Source organism: Castor canadensis, chromosome 5 (genome assembly GCF_047511655.1).
Source record: "Castor canadensis chromosome 5, mCasCan1.hap1v2, whole genome shotgun sequence".
Classification (NCBI taxonomy): domain Eukaryota; kingdom Metazoa; phylum Chordata; class Mammalia; order Rodentia; family Castoridae; genus Castor; species Castor canadensis.
Genome location: NC_133390.1, coordinates 160,455,389 through 160,472,397, shown reverse-complemented (window position 1 = coordinate 160,472,397; position 17,009 = coordinate 160,455,389). Strand labels below are relative to the sequence as shown.

Genomic DNA, 17,009 nt, shown 5'->3' with positions numbered 1-17,009 from the left:
TGTCAAGTTTCTTAAGGCTCTTTTCACTTCTACTGCATTGTTAAATAGTTACAGTAAAATTTAATTCAACATCTATTATGTCTTGTGCTGGGCACTGTTTTATGTGCTTCAATCCTTACAATCCTATGAGTTAGAAACTAATTATTCCATTTGTCTTAAGTCTGTTTTCTTTTGCTATATCAAAATACCTGAGCCTGGGTAATTTATAAAGTCAGAGGTTTATTCAGCTTACAATTCTGGAGGCCCAAGAGCTTGGCACTAGTATCTACTCAGCTTCCGGTAAGAATCACGTGCTGCTCCATGCATAGTGGAAAACCAGACAAACAATAGGTACATGCTAAAGAGAAGGAAGAGAAGTGCCAGGCTAGCTTTGTAACAACCTGTTGTCATGTTAACTTATTCATTCTTACAGGAACTACACTCATGAGGGTGTCACCCTTCATGAGGGTAGAGCCCCATAACCTGATACGTCTTAAAGGTCCCACCATCTTTCATTAATGTTACTTTGGTGATTTTATTTTAACATGAGTTTTGGTGGGGACAGACAATAGCACCATTTAACATGTGAGCAAACTGAGGCACAGAGAACAGATACAATTAACAACCGACAGCTGGAGTTTCACCCCCATTGGGTTCTTGCTAGATGAGTCATGTAACTCAAGAACAGCATAGTATTATACTGTAGAAAGTCTGTCAATAATGAAGACATAAGAATAACAATACCTACTTCGTAGAGTTATTGAGAAGTTTAAAAGATATACTTGAGATGCCTAAAACAACCTGTGAACTGGAGATAGCGCAGTGGTAGAGTATGTGCTTAGCATGTGTGAGCCCCTGGGTTCAATCCCTAGCACCCCTCCCCACACATAAACCTAAAAAAGCAAAACCTATCCCAAAGTTAGAACATGCAGTAGATTTTACTAAGAATGAAAGTTGCATGCCAATAAATAGCTTTACCCCATTTTTTTGTGGCCTCAGGGATTTTAATAAAATAACCCCTTCCTATAGCCCTCTTGTCTGCTGTCATTCTTTTTTCTGTCTTATATGCTTGTCTCCTAACAAGGTTAAGACAGTCTGACGGTGCGTTATACCTGTTTCCTTTTCCTGCAGGAGGTTGGAAACCTGTATGACATGTTCCACACTCGCAACTGTCTGCACCGCAGAGCCTATCAGCACAAGGTTGGCAACATCATCGACACGATGTAAGAAGTTCCATTGCTTCCCCGCGAGCGTTTCTGCAGTGCTGGCCAGATTATCACATTTGGCCCAAATGGAGATTTCTAGATAAATTCAAGTAAATTTTAAATGAGTAATCTACAGTGGTACCTTAAACAAACAAAAATCTAGCATCTTAGTTGGAGGAAGAGGAAGGAAATGGGTAAGGAATAGGGTAAATGAGGAAAGAGAAGCCAGATTAGGCTAGACATAAAAAGGCAAAGCTTAAGTGGCCCAGGACCTCTGCACAGGTAGTTTACTTAAGTACAAAGGTAGTGAGAGGTAGGACTTGAACCACAGACATTTTGAAATTAATAACAAAAATTGATCTTGAGAGTTAAGATTGACTGTCCTTATCCTGTCAAATATTTGTCAAAAAATAGTAGCAAATTGTAAAACCAATAGGAATGCCACTTCTTTTTCCCTACTCCAAAGTATAGTAAAAAAGTACAGCAGTCTGAGAGAGTCCATGATGAGTTTTGACTCCAATCAAAAAATGAGAGTGAAACTATGTATCATGGCTCAAGCCTGTAATTCAAACTACTTGGGAGGTAGGGATCAGTAGGATTGTAGTTTGAGGCCAACCAGGGCAAAAAGTTCATGAGAGACCCATCTCAACCAATGGCTGAGTATAGTGGTGTGTGCCTGTCATCACAGCTAGGCAAAGAAGCTCAGATTGGAGGATCACAGTCCAAGCCATTCTGGGTGTAAAGTGAAACCCTATCTCAAAATAACTAATGCAAAAAAAAAAAAAAAAAGAGTGAGGAGACTGGTTCAAGTTGTAGAGCACTGCCTAGCAAACATGAGGCCCTGAATTCAACCCCTAGCACCACCATTAAAAAAAAAAAAAAATTGAGTCAGTTAATTCAATTAAATGTCTCTAAAATGGCTTTAATTTTATTATTAACCTTTTGTGTTCAATTTTATATTTGTGTTGTGGAGGAAATTTACTTTCATCTGTTTTTTTTAATATATCCTTTATCATGAACAGATTAATTAGAATGTATCATCTTAGTATGATTGATATCTTGGTAAATTTGTTTTTAAATCAGGAGTCAAAGAGGTCTAAGTTCAAAGCCTAGCACTGCTTGCTTAAAGGAAAATTGTATTATTTCATCATTTGTAAAATTGGAGCTGCCTACAGTTACCTTATTGTTGGAAAAAATAAATAAGATAATGTATCTGAAACCATGCCATCGCACCTGGAGCTACCTAAGCATGGAAGCTACAGGTCACCATGCACTTATTCAACACAATCAAGAAGCAGGTGTCTTTCGGACGTCATACCTCAAGATTTTATTTTCCTAAAGCAGGAAGACCCTTTTACATAGGACGTAAAGCAAACATTCACAAAATAACCTTTAGGATTACAGATGCCTTCCTCAAAGCAGACCCCTACATAGAAATCCAAGGTGCTGAAGGGAAAAAGTATCGAATTTCTACAGCAATCGACGACATGGAAGCCTTCACTAAGCTCACAGGTGAGAATGAGGTCACATGGATAGTCCATTTTAGATATGGTGAAGGGTGTCCCTGGATTGCAGGTGGCTGACTTTCCAAAAAGTATTTTAGCTTTCTGAACAATCGTATAAAGGTGACCTTGGTAAAGTGAGTTAACCTCTCTGACCTTACTTTCCTCATGTTTAGAAAAGCATGTATGTAGCATATAGTTGTATTTTGATGCTTAAATGAAGTACAGTGCCTAATACAGACTTGGCATGTATTCAGTACTCACTATTATTTAATTTATAACACAACTAAACTAATACTATAAAAAAAATTAGCATCATTTTCACTGGAAGACATAGGATGCTGAGAACATCTTACATACTTCTGCAGAAACAGGGTGAGAAGGAGGAGAATGAAGGCCTGGCAGCTGGTTCTTCCAACCAGGAAAGTGTAGACTGAGAAATAAAGATCAGAAAAGCAAAGGGAAATAGGACAAAAAGGATAGACCAGTTCTTAGTTGCAAATCATGAAACTGTTTAACTAAAAATGTAATTAGAAAGCAATCACACAGTACACAGAACTTCAGTGGACAGGCTGAAGCTCTAAAAATCGGCAAAGGCAACAGAGGCCAAGTGGGTGAGATACACCAGATCATACCACACCACACCATACCACAGCAGCTTCCTGCCTCATACTGCTCAAGGTCCTACACAGCTAGCTTCTGTTTGTGGCACCCTGCTAGAAACCTGAACAGATCTTCTCAAACTGTCTTTGAAGAACCAATTTAAAAAATTTCCAGGCTAGGGGCATGGCTCAAGTGGTAGAGTGCCATTGTAGCAAGCACAAAGCCCTTAGTTCAAACCCCAATACTGCCAAAAAAAAAAAAAATTCCAACCCCATGTAGATTGTAAAATAGGACAAAATTGAACTACTAGCAAGGGATATACCTTGGTGGTAGAGCACTTGCCCTGGATCAGCTCCCCAACATCACAAAGGGGAAAAAAAGTAAAATTACTAGAGAAATGAAACTGGGGGAGGGAAGACACAAAATATAAAGCCCAAATTTTCTTATTTAACTTGTCAGACTTAACATTACACATCAATAAATATAATGAGAAGAAATAGAGAAAATTTTTAAATTACAAAAACTGTACCTATTATTCCTTTTTCCCCCTCTTTGGTGCTAAGAATTGAACCCAGGGCTTTGCCTATTCTAGACAAGTGTTCTACCTCTGAGATACATCCTTAGCCCCATGTTGTTCCTTACAAATAGCTAGCCAGCATATCAGCAGTGCTCTCTATAGATTGAATCAATCACAGATCAAAAATATTCTGTGGTTACTCGCTAAACAATACAGTATAACTATTTGTATAGCATTTTCACTTTATTAGCTATAAGTAATTTCAGGATGATTCAAAGTATACAGGAGGATATACACAGGGTATCTTATGTAAGGTATTTGAGCATCCTTAGATTTTGGCAGCAATCCCCCAGAGACACAGGAGGATAAATGTATACATAGCAGGCAGTTAACCTAGAGAAATACTTTGGTAAAAAGGCATGAATTCTGTCTGGGTACCAGTAGCTCACACCCATAATCCTAGCTACTTGTAAAGTTTTTAGCCCTTTTCCAATCATAACTAAGCCAGAAATTAGAAGTGAAATAGTGATTCTTCATAGTAAATATCTTTATGTGCACTGTATAAGGTTTATAATGTGACCCCTGAATTTGTTCCTTGCTTGTTAATTTGTCTAATCTAGGTTGGATTGATGACAAAGTAACTAGCAGTAGATAATATATATCTGAGTTGTTGCTATGTTTGTTTTAGTAACAAAGTAGATAAGCTAGTCTCATCATTATGTTAATGGAAATGGATTTTTTTGTTGTTTTTGTGGGAGTGGGGTTTGAATTTAGGACTTTGCACTTGCAAAGCAGGTGCTCTATCTCTTGAGCCATACTCCAATCCTGCTGATAGAAATGGAAAAGGAGATTTTAAATCATTTTGAGCAATCTGGGGTTATTTATTCTTAACTTTTATTTGTAATGAAGCAAATATTTTGGAAAGTCTTCTTCAATCCTTCATTACAAGCCGGTTTCAGCAATTTATTCAGTTAAGTTATATTTATATTTAAACCATCTTTGGTAAAAAGTAATGAATTCTGTCTGGATACCAGTGGCTCACACCTAGCTACTCAGGAGGCAGAGATCAGGAGGATCGCAGTTCAAAGCCAGCCCAGGCAAATAGTTCCTGAGATGCTATCTCAAAAAAACTCATCACAAAAAAGGGCTGGTAGAGTGGCTCAAGGCGTAGACCCTGGGTTCAAACCCCAGTACCATAAAAAAAAAAGAAGAAAAAAAAGACATGAATTCTGGATTATAAATGCTTGGTCGACTGACAAACTAACATACATTCTAATGTGGATACTACATGCAGAGCTCACATTGCTCTTGCTCACAGTGAAGGTTCCATACACCTAAATTATCTGTTGTCCTGTGGGGGAGACCCACTTGGACATTGTAGCAATGTTGAAGTCATCCACTTGACTACTGTAGAAGGTGAAGCTGCTGAAAGAGGTTTCAGTGCTTCCCGTCCATGAATATACTGCCCTCTCAGGTTACTTAGAAGTTTTTAGACAAGCATGTCCTACATACCCCAGTTTGATACCACTTATCTAAATTCTCCTCGAATCATTTGCTGTAGGTAAAAAAATCCCAGACAAGAGATTGGGCACATATTTGTTCTCTGTTAGAGTGTGGGAGAACAAACATGGCCTTTCCCACTTTTGTCATTTGATACAGGGACAATCTTAACTTTTCTTGCATATTATTCTGAGCAGTATTATAATCCTTATTGTCCTTAACTATATGACCTTGACGGAATAGGACCAGGAGGGCCTTAATTACTTTTGCAGCTTTCCTAAAAGTCAGCTCATATTATTTCAACTTCCAGCCAGGCACAGTGGCTCACACTGTAGTCTCAGCTACACAGGAGGCAGAGGTAGAGAGGATCAAGTTCAAGGCTGGCCTAGGCAAAAAGCAAGACGCCATCTCAACCAATAAGCCAGGCATTGTTCATTGAGCTTTTGGTCCCAGCTGCAAGAGGCATCGATAGGAGGATCATAGTCTAGGCAGGCCCCAGGCAAAAACAAAAGATCCTGTCTAAAAAATCATCCAAAGCAAAACGTGCTGAAGGTGTGGCTCAAGTGATACAGCACTTGCCTAGCAAAAACAAGGCCCTGAGTTCAAACCCCAGTATCACCAAAAAAGAAAAGAAAAGAAACGCCTTAACTTCCTATTTTTTTGAAATTTTCTTTCACATTTTTAAGGAAGTACTGAAAACATACAGCAATGTTGAAAAATTTTACAATGAACACCTATGCATGCACCATCTAAACGTAGTATTTACTGAATTTGCTTTATCATGTGTCTGTCACTTAACATCCCCTATCCATCTGCTAATCCATTTTATTTTTATGCCTTTCAAAGTCAATTACAAGAACTGGGGGCATGGCTTAAGTGGTAGAGCGCCTGCCTAGCAAGCACAAGGCCCAGAGTTCAAACCCCAGTACTGCCAAAAATTTTTTTTTTGAAAAACCAAAGTAAATTGTCAATATGTTACCCTAAATTCTTCAACATTCATATGAACTAAAATCCAACAATTGTGTTTTTATTTTCTCTTGTTTTTTCTTTTGATGTAAAATTTGTGTATAATTTGTATGCATGCGTACATCTTGTGTACATTTGCTAGAGTTTTGACAAATACAAGACAGAACATGACCTTCTTGTCAGAAACTCCCTTGTGTTCTTTCCCAAGCTGAGGTAAGCAGCGTGTGCCTGTTGGAGAATTTATATCAGTGGAATCATTCAGTGTGTATTCCTCTGTGGAAGAAGACACATGACACCCCGCTTTGTGTCTTTGAGAGTCATCCAGGTTGTGCCCATTAGTAATTCCTCCTTTTCTATTGCTGATTAGTGGTCATCACATGAAGATACCATAACCTGCCTGTTCTCTGCTTCCTAAATCACTGCTTCTGTTTAATGTTTCTGGATGTAGATATGTTTTTTTGTTGGTTTTTTGTTTTGTTTTGTTTTTTTTGCAGTGCTGGAGGTTGAACCTCGGCCTGGAACATGAGAGTCAAGTGCTCTATCACTGAGCCCTAAATATATTGTCTTTCTTTTTTTTTTTTTGGTGGTACTGGGATTTAAACTCAAGCACACTACCTCTTGAGCCACCCCTACCTCCAACCTCTATAGCTATTTTAAGCATTGCAATTGTTATGACCACTAATTTAGGTTATCAGGTAATCAATCTCCCTCTGTGTGCCTACCCATCCCCCAGCTCCACAGTCATCAGTCCTGTTGCAGTTTTATTTCATCTCTCTCCTTCCCCATGTACTGGATTACCTTGAAGGAAATTCATGATGTTGACTGGACCATTTTTTAAAAGGTTTACTTCTATTAAAAAAATTCACATTGCGGGGGTGGGGAGGTGGCCCAAATAATGTAAATAAATGTAAAAATGATAAAATAAAATTGAAAAAAAATCCACATTGCTAAAATCATAATGTACCCAGATTTGTGAAACTGCTTCTCAAAACCATTTCAGGAGTATAGCAATGTATATGTCTTTAAGTCTTGTGTTTTCATTTTAATATAACTGAAATTTTGTCAAATTGGCAGATAACATTTTTCTGGAGATTTTGTATTCTACTGATCCCAAACTGAGTGTTGCACAGGAGATTTTAAGAAATATTGAATATCGTAATCTATACAAGTATGTGGGTGAGACCCAGCCAGGGAAGAAAGAAAAGATCCAAAAGGTAAGCTGAGTTACCTGGATCTTCCTGTTAATAAAATGTTACCACAGTCTGTCCTCCAAGAGATCCATTAAGGTCATCACAATACTGTTTATTCCCATCAACCTTCACAGCTCTGGAGTTAGGCCTGCTTCATAGATGAGAAACTGAGGCATAGTCAGCCAGGTCTGACTCCGAACCTCTGCTCTGTCATCCAGGAAGAGGGAGGGACCTCAAATTTTGACTAGATCCAAGTATGGGAAAATGAATAGAAGGGAAAGGGTGTTCCACATGAGGTACCTGTGTGAGCTTCAAGACTCTGAGGACCTGTTTTAACTACAGCTGGCCCTTGAACAATGTTAGGGTTAGGGGCAGTCAAAAATTGGCCTATAACATTTTTTTTTTTTGAATATGTAAGGTTTTTTGTTTTTGAGGTGCAAAATGGAAGGTTCTGGAGGAAAGCAGTCCAAGCCCAACTTACAACATTTGACTCCAAAAACATTTAACTACTAATAGCCTGCTATTGCCCAGAAGCCTTACCCGTAACATGTCAACCCACATTTATTTTGTATGTTGTATGTATTATATATAGTGAACTATACGCAAGACCAAGAGAGATCACTTTTTATTGCGATAAGTAAACTGCACACAGAGGTGGTTAGTTCACAAGTCATTTTGAGTGGGTACTTGCAACACTTGAACTCAACACAACAGCAGCAGGAGGTGGGAGGCCAGTTGTGCATTCTGTCCTGTAGTTAACCATTGGCAGTTGCTGTCTCATACTGCATCTCATGTCTGTTCACATTTCTCCCGACTTCAAACGGCATCGTATCAGGTCTATGTTTGGGTCTGTATGTTTTGACAAATTTTAACTTTATGCAGTAGATTATTATGTGTTTATAGTAGTAAATGATAAAATAGATTATTATTTACATATATTTTATACATTTATGGCATACCCAACTTTTTCTTATTTTCCACATTTCTAGTCTATGAGATTGTCTGCAAGTTTTGTCAAATTGTCACATATTAAAAAAAAACTCTCATAAATGGAACTGCACAATTCAAATCTGTGTTGGTCAAGAATTAGCTGTACTTCCTTCCTTCCCAGTCTGTCAGGTTCTCCCAGCTGCCATGTGTCTGTCTTTTCCAATCCAAATAACTGTTTTTGCCTCTGGCTTGTTGAAGATTTCTCTGTTTGCAAGAAATCCATAACACAAATAACCAACACTCTACTTCGTAATAATTTGGGGGGTACACTTTACTTCCTCCTGTTTTACTAATAGGTTAGTGCCTTTTTTCTCTCTCTCTCTCTTTTGAAATGTGAAACTGCTGTTACAAAAATCTCTCTATTGTTTTGAAGGATGGCATAGGCAGGAACAGTATTTTTCTTGGTGAAGAGGGAACCAGTTGGCACAAGTACTTAATGATGAAAAACCAGGATTCTAACATCGTGTGTCTTGTCTTTTCTAGGAAAACTATGAAGGCCTTCCAAAAGAGGTGGCCAATGCTAAACCTAAGGAAATATTACTGGAAGTTGAACTGAAGGCCGAAGATTTCATAGTGGATGTAAGTAGTCAGCCTAAGTATACACTAGGTGAAAATTTTAAGATAAAACCTACCCTCATTATCAAAGTAGTACATGTTCATTATAGAAATTTTGAAAAACATGGAAAGATGAAAGAAAGAAAGAGAGAAAGAGAATTCACCTATGGTCTCATAGGGAGAATCACCATTATTAACCACTTTTTAAACTGTCTTTGTGATGTTTTGCTAATGTTTTTAATATAATTGGTGTTAAATGATCAATAAAGCATTGTACATAGTGTTTTAAAATTTTTTCAGCTACAAAAGTAATGCCAACTAGTTTTTTTTAACTGTGTACATACATACACAATGGGAAACGCTAGGATTTTTTTGTTCTGTCTTCATAGAGGCTGCAGGGGCTTCTTATGCCCTGATGAGAAAGCCAAACAGCTTCTCGTGTTTTCTCCTGTTTTCTATAATGAATTCTTTTTAGAGTCCTACTCCTCTGAAGTCCCAAGACAGTGTTCTCCTTGTATATTTTTCCATAAGCTTCTCTTCTGTTCCCTTCTTGTTAACAAGTCCTTTTGTGAAGAGCATTCTCTCCATGGCCATTCTTTGGTAAAGGCTATAGTAAGTGGATGGCCATTGGGCCCATCTCCTGCTCCCTTGGCTGACTCTGGCGTGCCTGGGATCTACAGATCCAGCTGCAGTTTCCTGTTCAGTAGAGGAGGATCCACTGGAATAAAGGGATCTCTTATTTTGACTTTCTGAGACTCCAAAAGGCTTCTTTCCCCAGCCCCAGCATTTTCCCTGGGTTCCTTTGTGCTTGCCCTGGCCCTTGCTGCTTTACTGGAGGGACCATCTTGACCTCAGTGTAACAGTCAACCCCATTCAATCCCTTACCCTCCCAGCTGCTTTTTCTCTCACTCCAAGTGCAACCTCCAAGTGGATGTAGGATCAGAGGTACTTGAAGAGAATATAGTAGGAGAAAACATACACATGGCAAGTAGACATGAAAAGAAATTTAGCCTTACCAATAATCAAACAAACCCAAGTTGAGCAGCAATGAACATTTTTGTTTGTTTGTTTGTTTGTTTGTTTTTCTGTACTGGGGTTTGAACTCAGGGCCTACACCTTGAGCCACTCCTTCAGCCTGTCTTTTTTTTTTTTTTTTGGCGATGGGTTTTTTTTCTGAGATAGGATCTCATGAACTATTTGCCCACAGCTGGCTTCAAATTGCGATCCTCCTGAGTCACTAGGATTACAGACAGGTGTGAGCAACTGGCGCCCAGCTAGAACACTTTTTTTTTCTTAACATCAGACTTACAGGAAAAAAAGTATTACATAATTCTGTGTCGAGGCATGTGAAAATGCAAGTGTAAATTGGTACAAAAGACCAAATTAGAAGTATGTCCCAAAATTGTAATTGACCCAGCAATTTCAGTCTAGGAATTTGTCCTAAGGAGATAATCAGTTTTGCACAAATCACCTTGAAGTGCTTGAAGTTTTTGGTATGTCTCAGTTTTTCTCTCTGCTCCATTTCCTGCCATTATCCTGAGTGACTTCATAGTCCACATGGAGCCAACTCTGACATCTTTATTTTCATCCTGTTACCTTATGCACTTCACCTCAGCCAATGCTCTAGCAGGTTACACCTTAGACTTTTTTGTGTGTGTTATAGGGTCTTCCTGTGTAGCCCAGACTAGCCTGAATTTGGCAATATTCCTACCTCCGCACCCAGCTGTACCTTGGACTTTTATCAATATTTGAAACTACCTTCTCTTTAAAATCACTAATATATGCTAGACACCAGTGGCCCCACCTGTAATCCTAGCTACTCAGGAGGCAGAGATCAGGAGGATCGTGGTTTGAGGCAAATAGTTCTCAAGACCCTATCTCAAAAAAACAAAAAGGGCTGTTGGAGTGGCTCAAGTGGTAGAGTGCCTACCTAACAAGCATGAGGCCCTGAGTTCAAATTCCAGTACTATCACAAAAAAAAAATCACTGATATAGGCATCCTGTTTTCTGTCCACAAACCCCTCTTTATTTGCTTATTCTAGTTTATTGGACCTTATGCTTGCTAAGTAGGTGCTCTACCAATTAAGCCACACCCCAACCCTTTTGGCTTTAGTGATTTTTCAAGTAAGGTCTTGTGTTCATGCCCAGGCCATCCTGGACTATAATCCTCCTATTTATACTTCTTATATAGCTGGGATGACAGGTGCACACCACCACACCCAGCTTTTTATTGGTTGAAATGGGTCGCTTGAACTTTTTGCCTAGGCTAGCCTTGAACTGCAGTCCTCCCAATCTCTGCTTCCTTAGTAGGATTATCTACTTCGTCCGGCTGTCTTCTTACTTACAGCTTGTCAGTCCTATCTTTATTTTCCTCATAATCTAATTTAGATTTTGTGATTCAGTAATTCACTTATTTTCTGCACTCACCCTGAACTCCCTTCCCCTTCTTTGCATCTTCCTAGCAAAGGGCCAAATGACATAGATGAATTGAATCTAAGCTTCTTCCTGCATATACCGGGGCTCACACATGCTGCTGGAAACAGTCACTACATGGCTATAAATTCATGGTCACCCACCTCAGCTGAGCCTCTGTACTTTCTGGCAGGCTTAGTACAATTCTCTCAGTCTCCATAATGACTATTTCAAATCATCTTCACTCCTCTCTGGCCTCCATTCCTGTTCCCCAGCCCCAGCTGTATTCATCCTCAGTGAATAACCCAATCATGGCCCTGATTTCAGAGGTAAAATACAGAATTGGGGATGTAGTTCAATGATAGAGTGCTTGTCCAGCAAGTGCAAGGCTTTGGGTTAGATCCCCAGCATCACCAAAAAGAAACTGAGTTCCAGAGATAAAATACATGTAGACCGTTAGGTAAGAACTCCATCAACCTACATCACCACATAAGCCAGGTCGATTCCATCTGCAGGTGTATCCCGCCTTCCTGTTGTGTTCTAGCCACACTGCCTGGGAGAACTTCCTACACTGACAGAAATGGCCTATATCCCTGTGACTGGTGCTATTGAGCACTTAAAATGTGGTCTCTACAACTGAAAAATTGAATTTTTTTATTGCACCCATTATTAAGTAAATTTAAAAGCCTTGCTACCGGTGTGGCTTGCACTTGTACTCCCAGCCAGTAGGGAAGCCAAGGCAGGAAGATTGCTTGAGCCTCGCAACATAGTGAGATTCCCATCTCAAAAACAGACAAATAAATAAGTCACATGTGGTTAGTGCTACCACATTGGGAAGTACAGCGGTGGAGCCCATTCTGTATTGTCTCTTCTGTGAAACCCGACACTAACCGTTCTCTCCTCCTTCCATCAGACTTTCCCATCGGCAGTTACCTAGTCTTTGATCTTAAGAAAATCAGTCTCCACACTGCTCTTCATCCTCTCTTATCCTTCAGGGTCAAACTCATTGAACAGGTGTATCCCCTTACCTTCCTCAGGATCCATATCTCTCTCCAGGTACAGGTTGAGTGTTCCTTATACAAAATACTTGGGACCAGAAGTGTTTCGGATTTCAGAGTTTTTCAGATTTTGGAATATTTGCATAAACTTTATGACATTTTATTAGCACTTTTAATCCAAAATCCTGGAATTGAAAATGCTCCAAAATCCAAAAATTTGAGTATTATGTTGGCACTATAAAAGTTTCAGATTTCAGGACCAGGTGTGGTAGTAGACGCCTATAGTCCCAGCTACTCAAGAGATGTAGGAAGAGCCAGGTGCAAGGACTCATGCCTATAATCCTAGCTAGTCAGGAAGCAAAGATCAGGAGAATCAAAGCCAGTCCCCAGCAATAGTTCATGAGACACTATCTCAAAAAAACCCATCATAAAAAAGGTCTGGTAGAGTTGCTCAGTTAGTAAGAGGGCCTGCCTAGCAAATATGAGGCTCTGAGTTCAACCTGTATTTAAACCTCAGTACCACCAAAAAAAAAGAAAAAAAGAGATGAAGGTAGGAGGATCACAGTTGGTGAACAGCCCAGGCAAAGTCAGCATGAGCCCCTATCTAAAAAGCAAAGTGAAAGCAAAAAGAACTGGGGGCATGGTTCAAGTGGTAGAGTGCTCACCTAGTAAGGATGAAGCTCTGAGTTCAAATCCCAGTACTTCCAAAATAGTAAAAAGAAAAGTTTTAGGTTTGAATTTTCTGTTTAGAGATGCTCAACCTGTACTTCTTGCCTCTTCTTAACAGCCAAACATGTAAGAATTGTATTCTCTTACTTTTTATTACTTGTTTACTCCTGAACCTTCTTCTGTTGCCATTACTATGCAGAGCTACTTTCACCAAGATCACCAGTGACTTCAATGTTGCCAAATCCATCAGGCAGTTCCAAGCCCCTCTGCCTTAGAACTTTTTCTTCTGCCCAGACACCCTTCCTTCCTACCTAGTCCAGGTCAATTCCTGTTCACTTAGTAAAACCATTTTCCCAGGGAAACATTTCCAGTCATTCCTTGGCACCCCAGGCCACCTTAGGTCAATTGTTTGACAGATCAAAGCATGCTTTGCTTTTCCTTGGTAACTTTTTAAACAAATGTGGTTAGATAGGAATTTTGTAATTATTCAACTTCAGTCTGTGGTCTGTGGGCTCCAATTGTATTTACAAATCTGTATTTCTGGTGTCTACCACATTTTAGGTACTGATTCTAAGCCCCACTATGTTGAACAAACAAATTCATTTCCATTTTCCTCCCACCCCCAAGTTTCTAAACCAAAGCCCCATTGATGGCTATGCACTCGGGTTATTTTTATTCCACTATCTGGCAACTTCCTTGTGTTCTTACTTCTGAACCCCCAGAGGGCTGTACTCATTTCTTGTGATGCCCTGAATCACAGTCTGAATCCAGTTCTCATGGTTGTTTTGCATTGCTTTTATTGAGGTTATCAACATGGATTATGGAATGAAAGACAAGAATCCGATTGATCATGTCCACTTCTACTGTAAGAGCGACTCCAGAAAAGCAATCAAGATTAGCAAAGACCAGGTGACTACCTACACAAAACAAGTATATGTTAGTGGAATACATTTGGAAAGCCTTTATAGTAAATTTACATTTTACATGCTGATTAGAATGTAAAGTCAGTGTGTGTGAATTAAACAGAGACATATTTTGGCTAGAGCGTGGTTCAAGTGGTAGAACACTTGTCTAGCAAGCACAAGGCCCTGGGTTCAAACCCTAGTACTGCCAAAAAAAGGGCATATTTTGTCTGGCATGGTGGTACACATCTATAATCCCAGCACTCAGGGTGCTGAGCCTGATAGTGTTTAGTTTAGAGGCTAGGTTACAAATCTGGCGGGAACTGAGTGCTACATGATTGAAGCCCTACAAGTTAAATGGGCTTATTTGCATATCTTCTGTGTGAGAGTCTGTGGGCTGTATATAGTTATATAATATATTCCTTTCAGTCTTTTACTAATTAATACAAAATTGTGAGATATTTTGCAATGTGACAATTATCTTGATTTTTTTCTTTGGATTATGACTGAGATACGATCGGTGCTGGGAACTGAACCAGGGTTTTACCCATGCTAGGTAATGTGGTACTTTTAATACAACATAGACAATGGTGCTTAGGAGCCTGGAGGGCAGTTGGTACCTTCTGATGCATGAATTCAAGGGGATAATGTCATCTTTTCTTTTTTAAAAAGGTTTCACAGCTTCTGCCAGAGAGATTTGCAGAGCAGCTGATTCGTGTATATTGTAAGAAGACAGATGAAAAGAGTTTGTATGCTGCTAGACAGCACTTTGTTCATTGGTGCCTGATCAAAGACTTCACCAAGCCGCAGGTCGGTGTGGCCTCTTACGCACATACTGTGCACATTTTTTAATTCTTAAGGACAAAACAAAAGAGATACTTTCTGTCCCCTGAGTTCGTGTTTCTCTCTCTCTCTCTCTCTCTCTCTTTCTTCCCCCCTCCCCCCCTTTCTCTCTCACTTTGGCTTTCTCTCTTAGGGCCTTTCATTTGAACCATGCCCCCAGCACTTTTTCACTTCCCATGTTGCTAGGATGATAGGCACACACCACTTTTTATTGGTTGAGATGGGGTCTTGAAAACTTTTTGTTCGGACTGGTCTCAAACAATGATCCTCCCAATTTGTACCTCCCAAGTTGCTAGGATTATAGGCATGAGCTGCTGGAGAAGTTCTTATTTAAATTATAGCCATGAGCTTGGGGATTTAGCTCAGTGGCAGAATGTTTGCTTATCGTGCACACAGCCCTGGGTTCAATCCCCAGCAGTACAAAAAACAAATGAATGGATGAATTATAGCCATTTGGTTATGGTTTTAAAACAGTCTTTCACTTTCTTTCCTTTTAAAATCTATGTCAACCAGTGACTTCTTCCTATAGTACTTGGGAGTGAGTTCTCTATCATTATTGTACTACTGATCCAACATGATGGTGAGCATGTGACTAGTGCTTTATAATATTGTCACCAGTTGTCTTGCCCTCACAGTGTCCCTGGGAAGTGAGTCATAGTGTCCCAGTCTTTCAGTTAAGTCCCCAATCTTTTCAGTTAAGCTGAGTAGATAACTTATTTAAGGTCACATTCAACTGATAGCAAGTGTTTTGAGTTTGTTTGTTTTTGTTTTTTTTCCTTTTGGTATTGACGTTTGAACTCAGAACCTACACTTTGAGCAATGCCACCAGTCCTTTTTTGTGAAGGGTTTTTTGAGATAGGGTCTCGTGAAGTATTTGCCATGGCTGGCTTCAAACCTCGATCCTCCTGATCTCTGCCTCCTGAGTAGCTAGGATTGTAGGCATGAGCCATTGGTGCCTGGCTTGATAACGTTTTTGTTGTGTGTTTTTTTTTTTATTATTATTATTTGTTGTTTTTGTGGTGCTGGGCTGGAACCTGGTTATTTGGTATGTCAGTAAACTAAATTCTCTAGAAACAGTGTAGAGGGGCAGCGGTACCAAGCTACATTTGCCAACCCTGTAGGAAATGTTAAAATTGTCCATATTGGCTGCACAGAGAATGGCCATTTGATATGTGTTAACTGACTGACTGACTGAATGCAGTTGGCAGGCAGGTGGGCTACTGCACTTTACTTCCTGGACTTGTCCTTTCCCTTATAGCACAGTTGTCTATGCTCCCCTGTGCCTCAGATGCTAAAGGGAACAAACAAATGGTTAGGAAGTTAGCACATTACTAAGTGTCAGAGGCATGAAACAGGTGGGTTCAGGTAGCTTCCAAGGGCTGGTGAGCTGTGGGGAAAGTCTTGTGAAGAAGGAAAGAGCCGGTCAGGTCAGGCTGAGAAGAGGGAGAGGGATGGACAAGTCTGACAATGGAAGCTGAGCAAGCAAAGGCACAAGGCAAGCAATTTGAGAGCAAGAGGACCAGGAGTAGAAAATCCTAATTGTCCAATGGTGAGAGGGAAAGTGGAAGAGTGGACTAGATTATGGAGAACTTTGGCTAATCAGCAATGGAAGAGGACTTTTCTGATGTACGGAATACTTAAAACCTGCCTTTCTTGACACACGTGTGTGTGGTGTGTGTGTGTGTGTGTGGTGTGTGTGTGTGTGTGTGTGTGTGTGTGTGTGTGTGTAGTGAGACCCATGGAAATAAGGAAGTGTGTGCACCTCAGGAACTATAGCAGTGGAGGAAAACAAACCACTGAAACTCCAGCCATTAGAACTGGGGGAGGCCAGGGCAGAGTGAAGACACTACTAAAGCATGTGCATGTAGTATCAACCACCTTAAATCTAGGCACATTCACTCATTGACTGAGGTTTTGTTTTCTTTTTTTTTGTTTTGTTTTTTTGTTTTTGGGTTTTTTTAATTTATATGTGCATACAATGTTTGGGTCATTTCTCCCTCCTTCCCCCACCCCCTCCCTTACCCCCCTGTTTTTGTTTTGCAGGCCCTGTGTTAGGTACCAGGGATAGAACAGTACCTAAGATGGTCATAGTTCATTAGTCTCAAGGGTCTTACACTAGTGGGGGATAACAGTCACACATGTAAATAACAATTTCAGTAGTGTGGTAAGTGCTTTGGA

At 39.8% G+C, this 17,009-nt stretch overlaps 1 protein-coding gene across 1 annotated transcript in view; it reads left to right on the top strand.

The window, feature by feature from the left end:
* The window catches only part of Samhd1 (SAM and HD domain containing deoxynucleoside triphosphate triphosphohydrolase 1), a 46,836-nt gene that overhangs the window by 26,519 nt on the left and 3,308 nt on the right, over window positions 1–17,009 (top strand). The window contains exons 10-15 of the mRNA XM_020175261.2: window positions 1,111–1,202; window positions 2,581–2,696; window positions 7,347–7,486; window positions 8,936–9,031; window positions 13,891–13,995; window positions 14,661–14,798. Coding sequence (XP_020030850.1) covers window positions 1,111–1,202; window positions 2,581–2,696; window positions 7,347–7,486; window positions 8,936–9,031; window positions 13,891–13,995; window positions 14,661–14,798 — 687 coding nt within the window. The remainder of the gene's footprint in view (window positions 1–1,110; window positions 1,203–2,580; window positions 2,697–7,346; window positions 7,487–8,935; window positions 9,032–13,890; window positions 13,996–14,660; window positions 14,799–17,009) is intronic.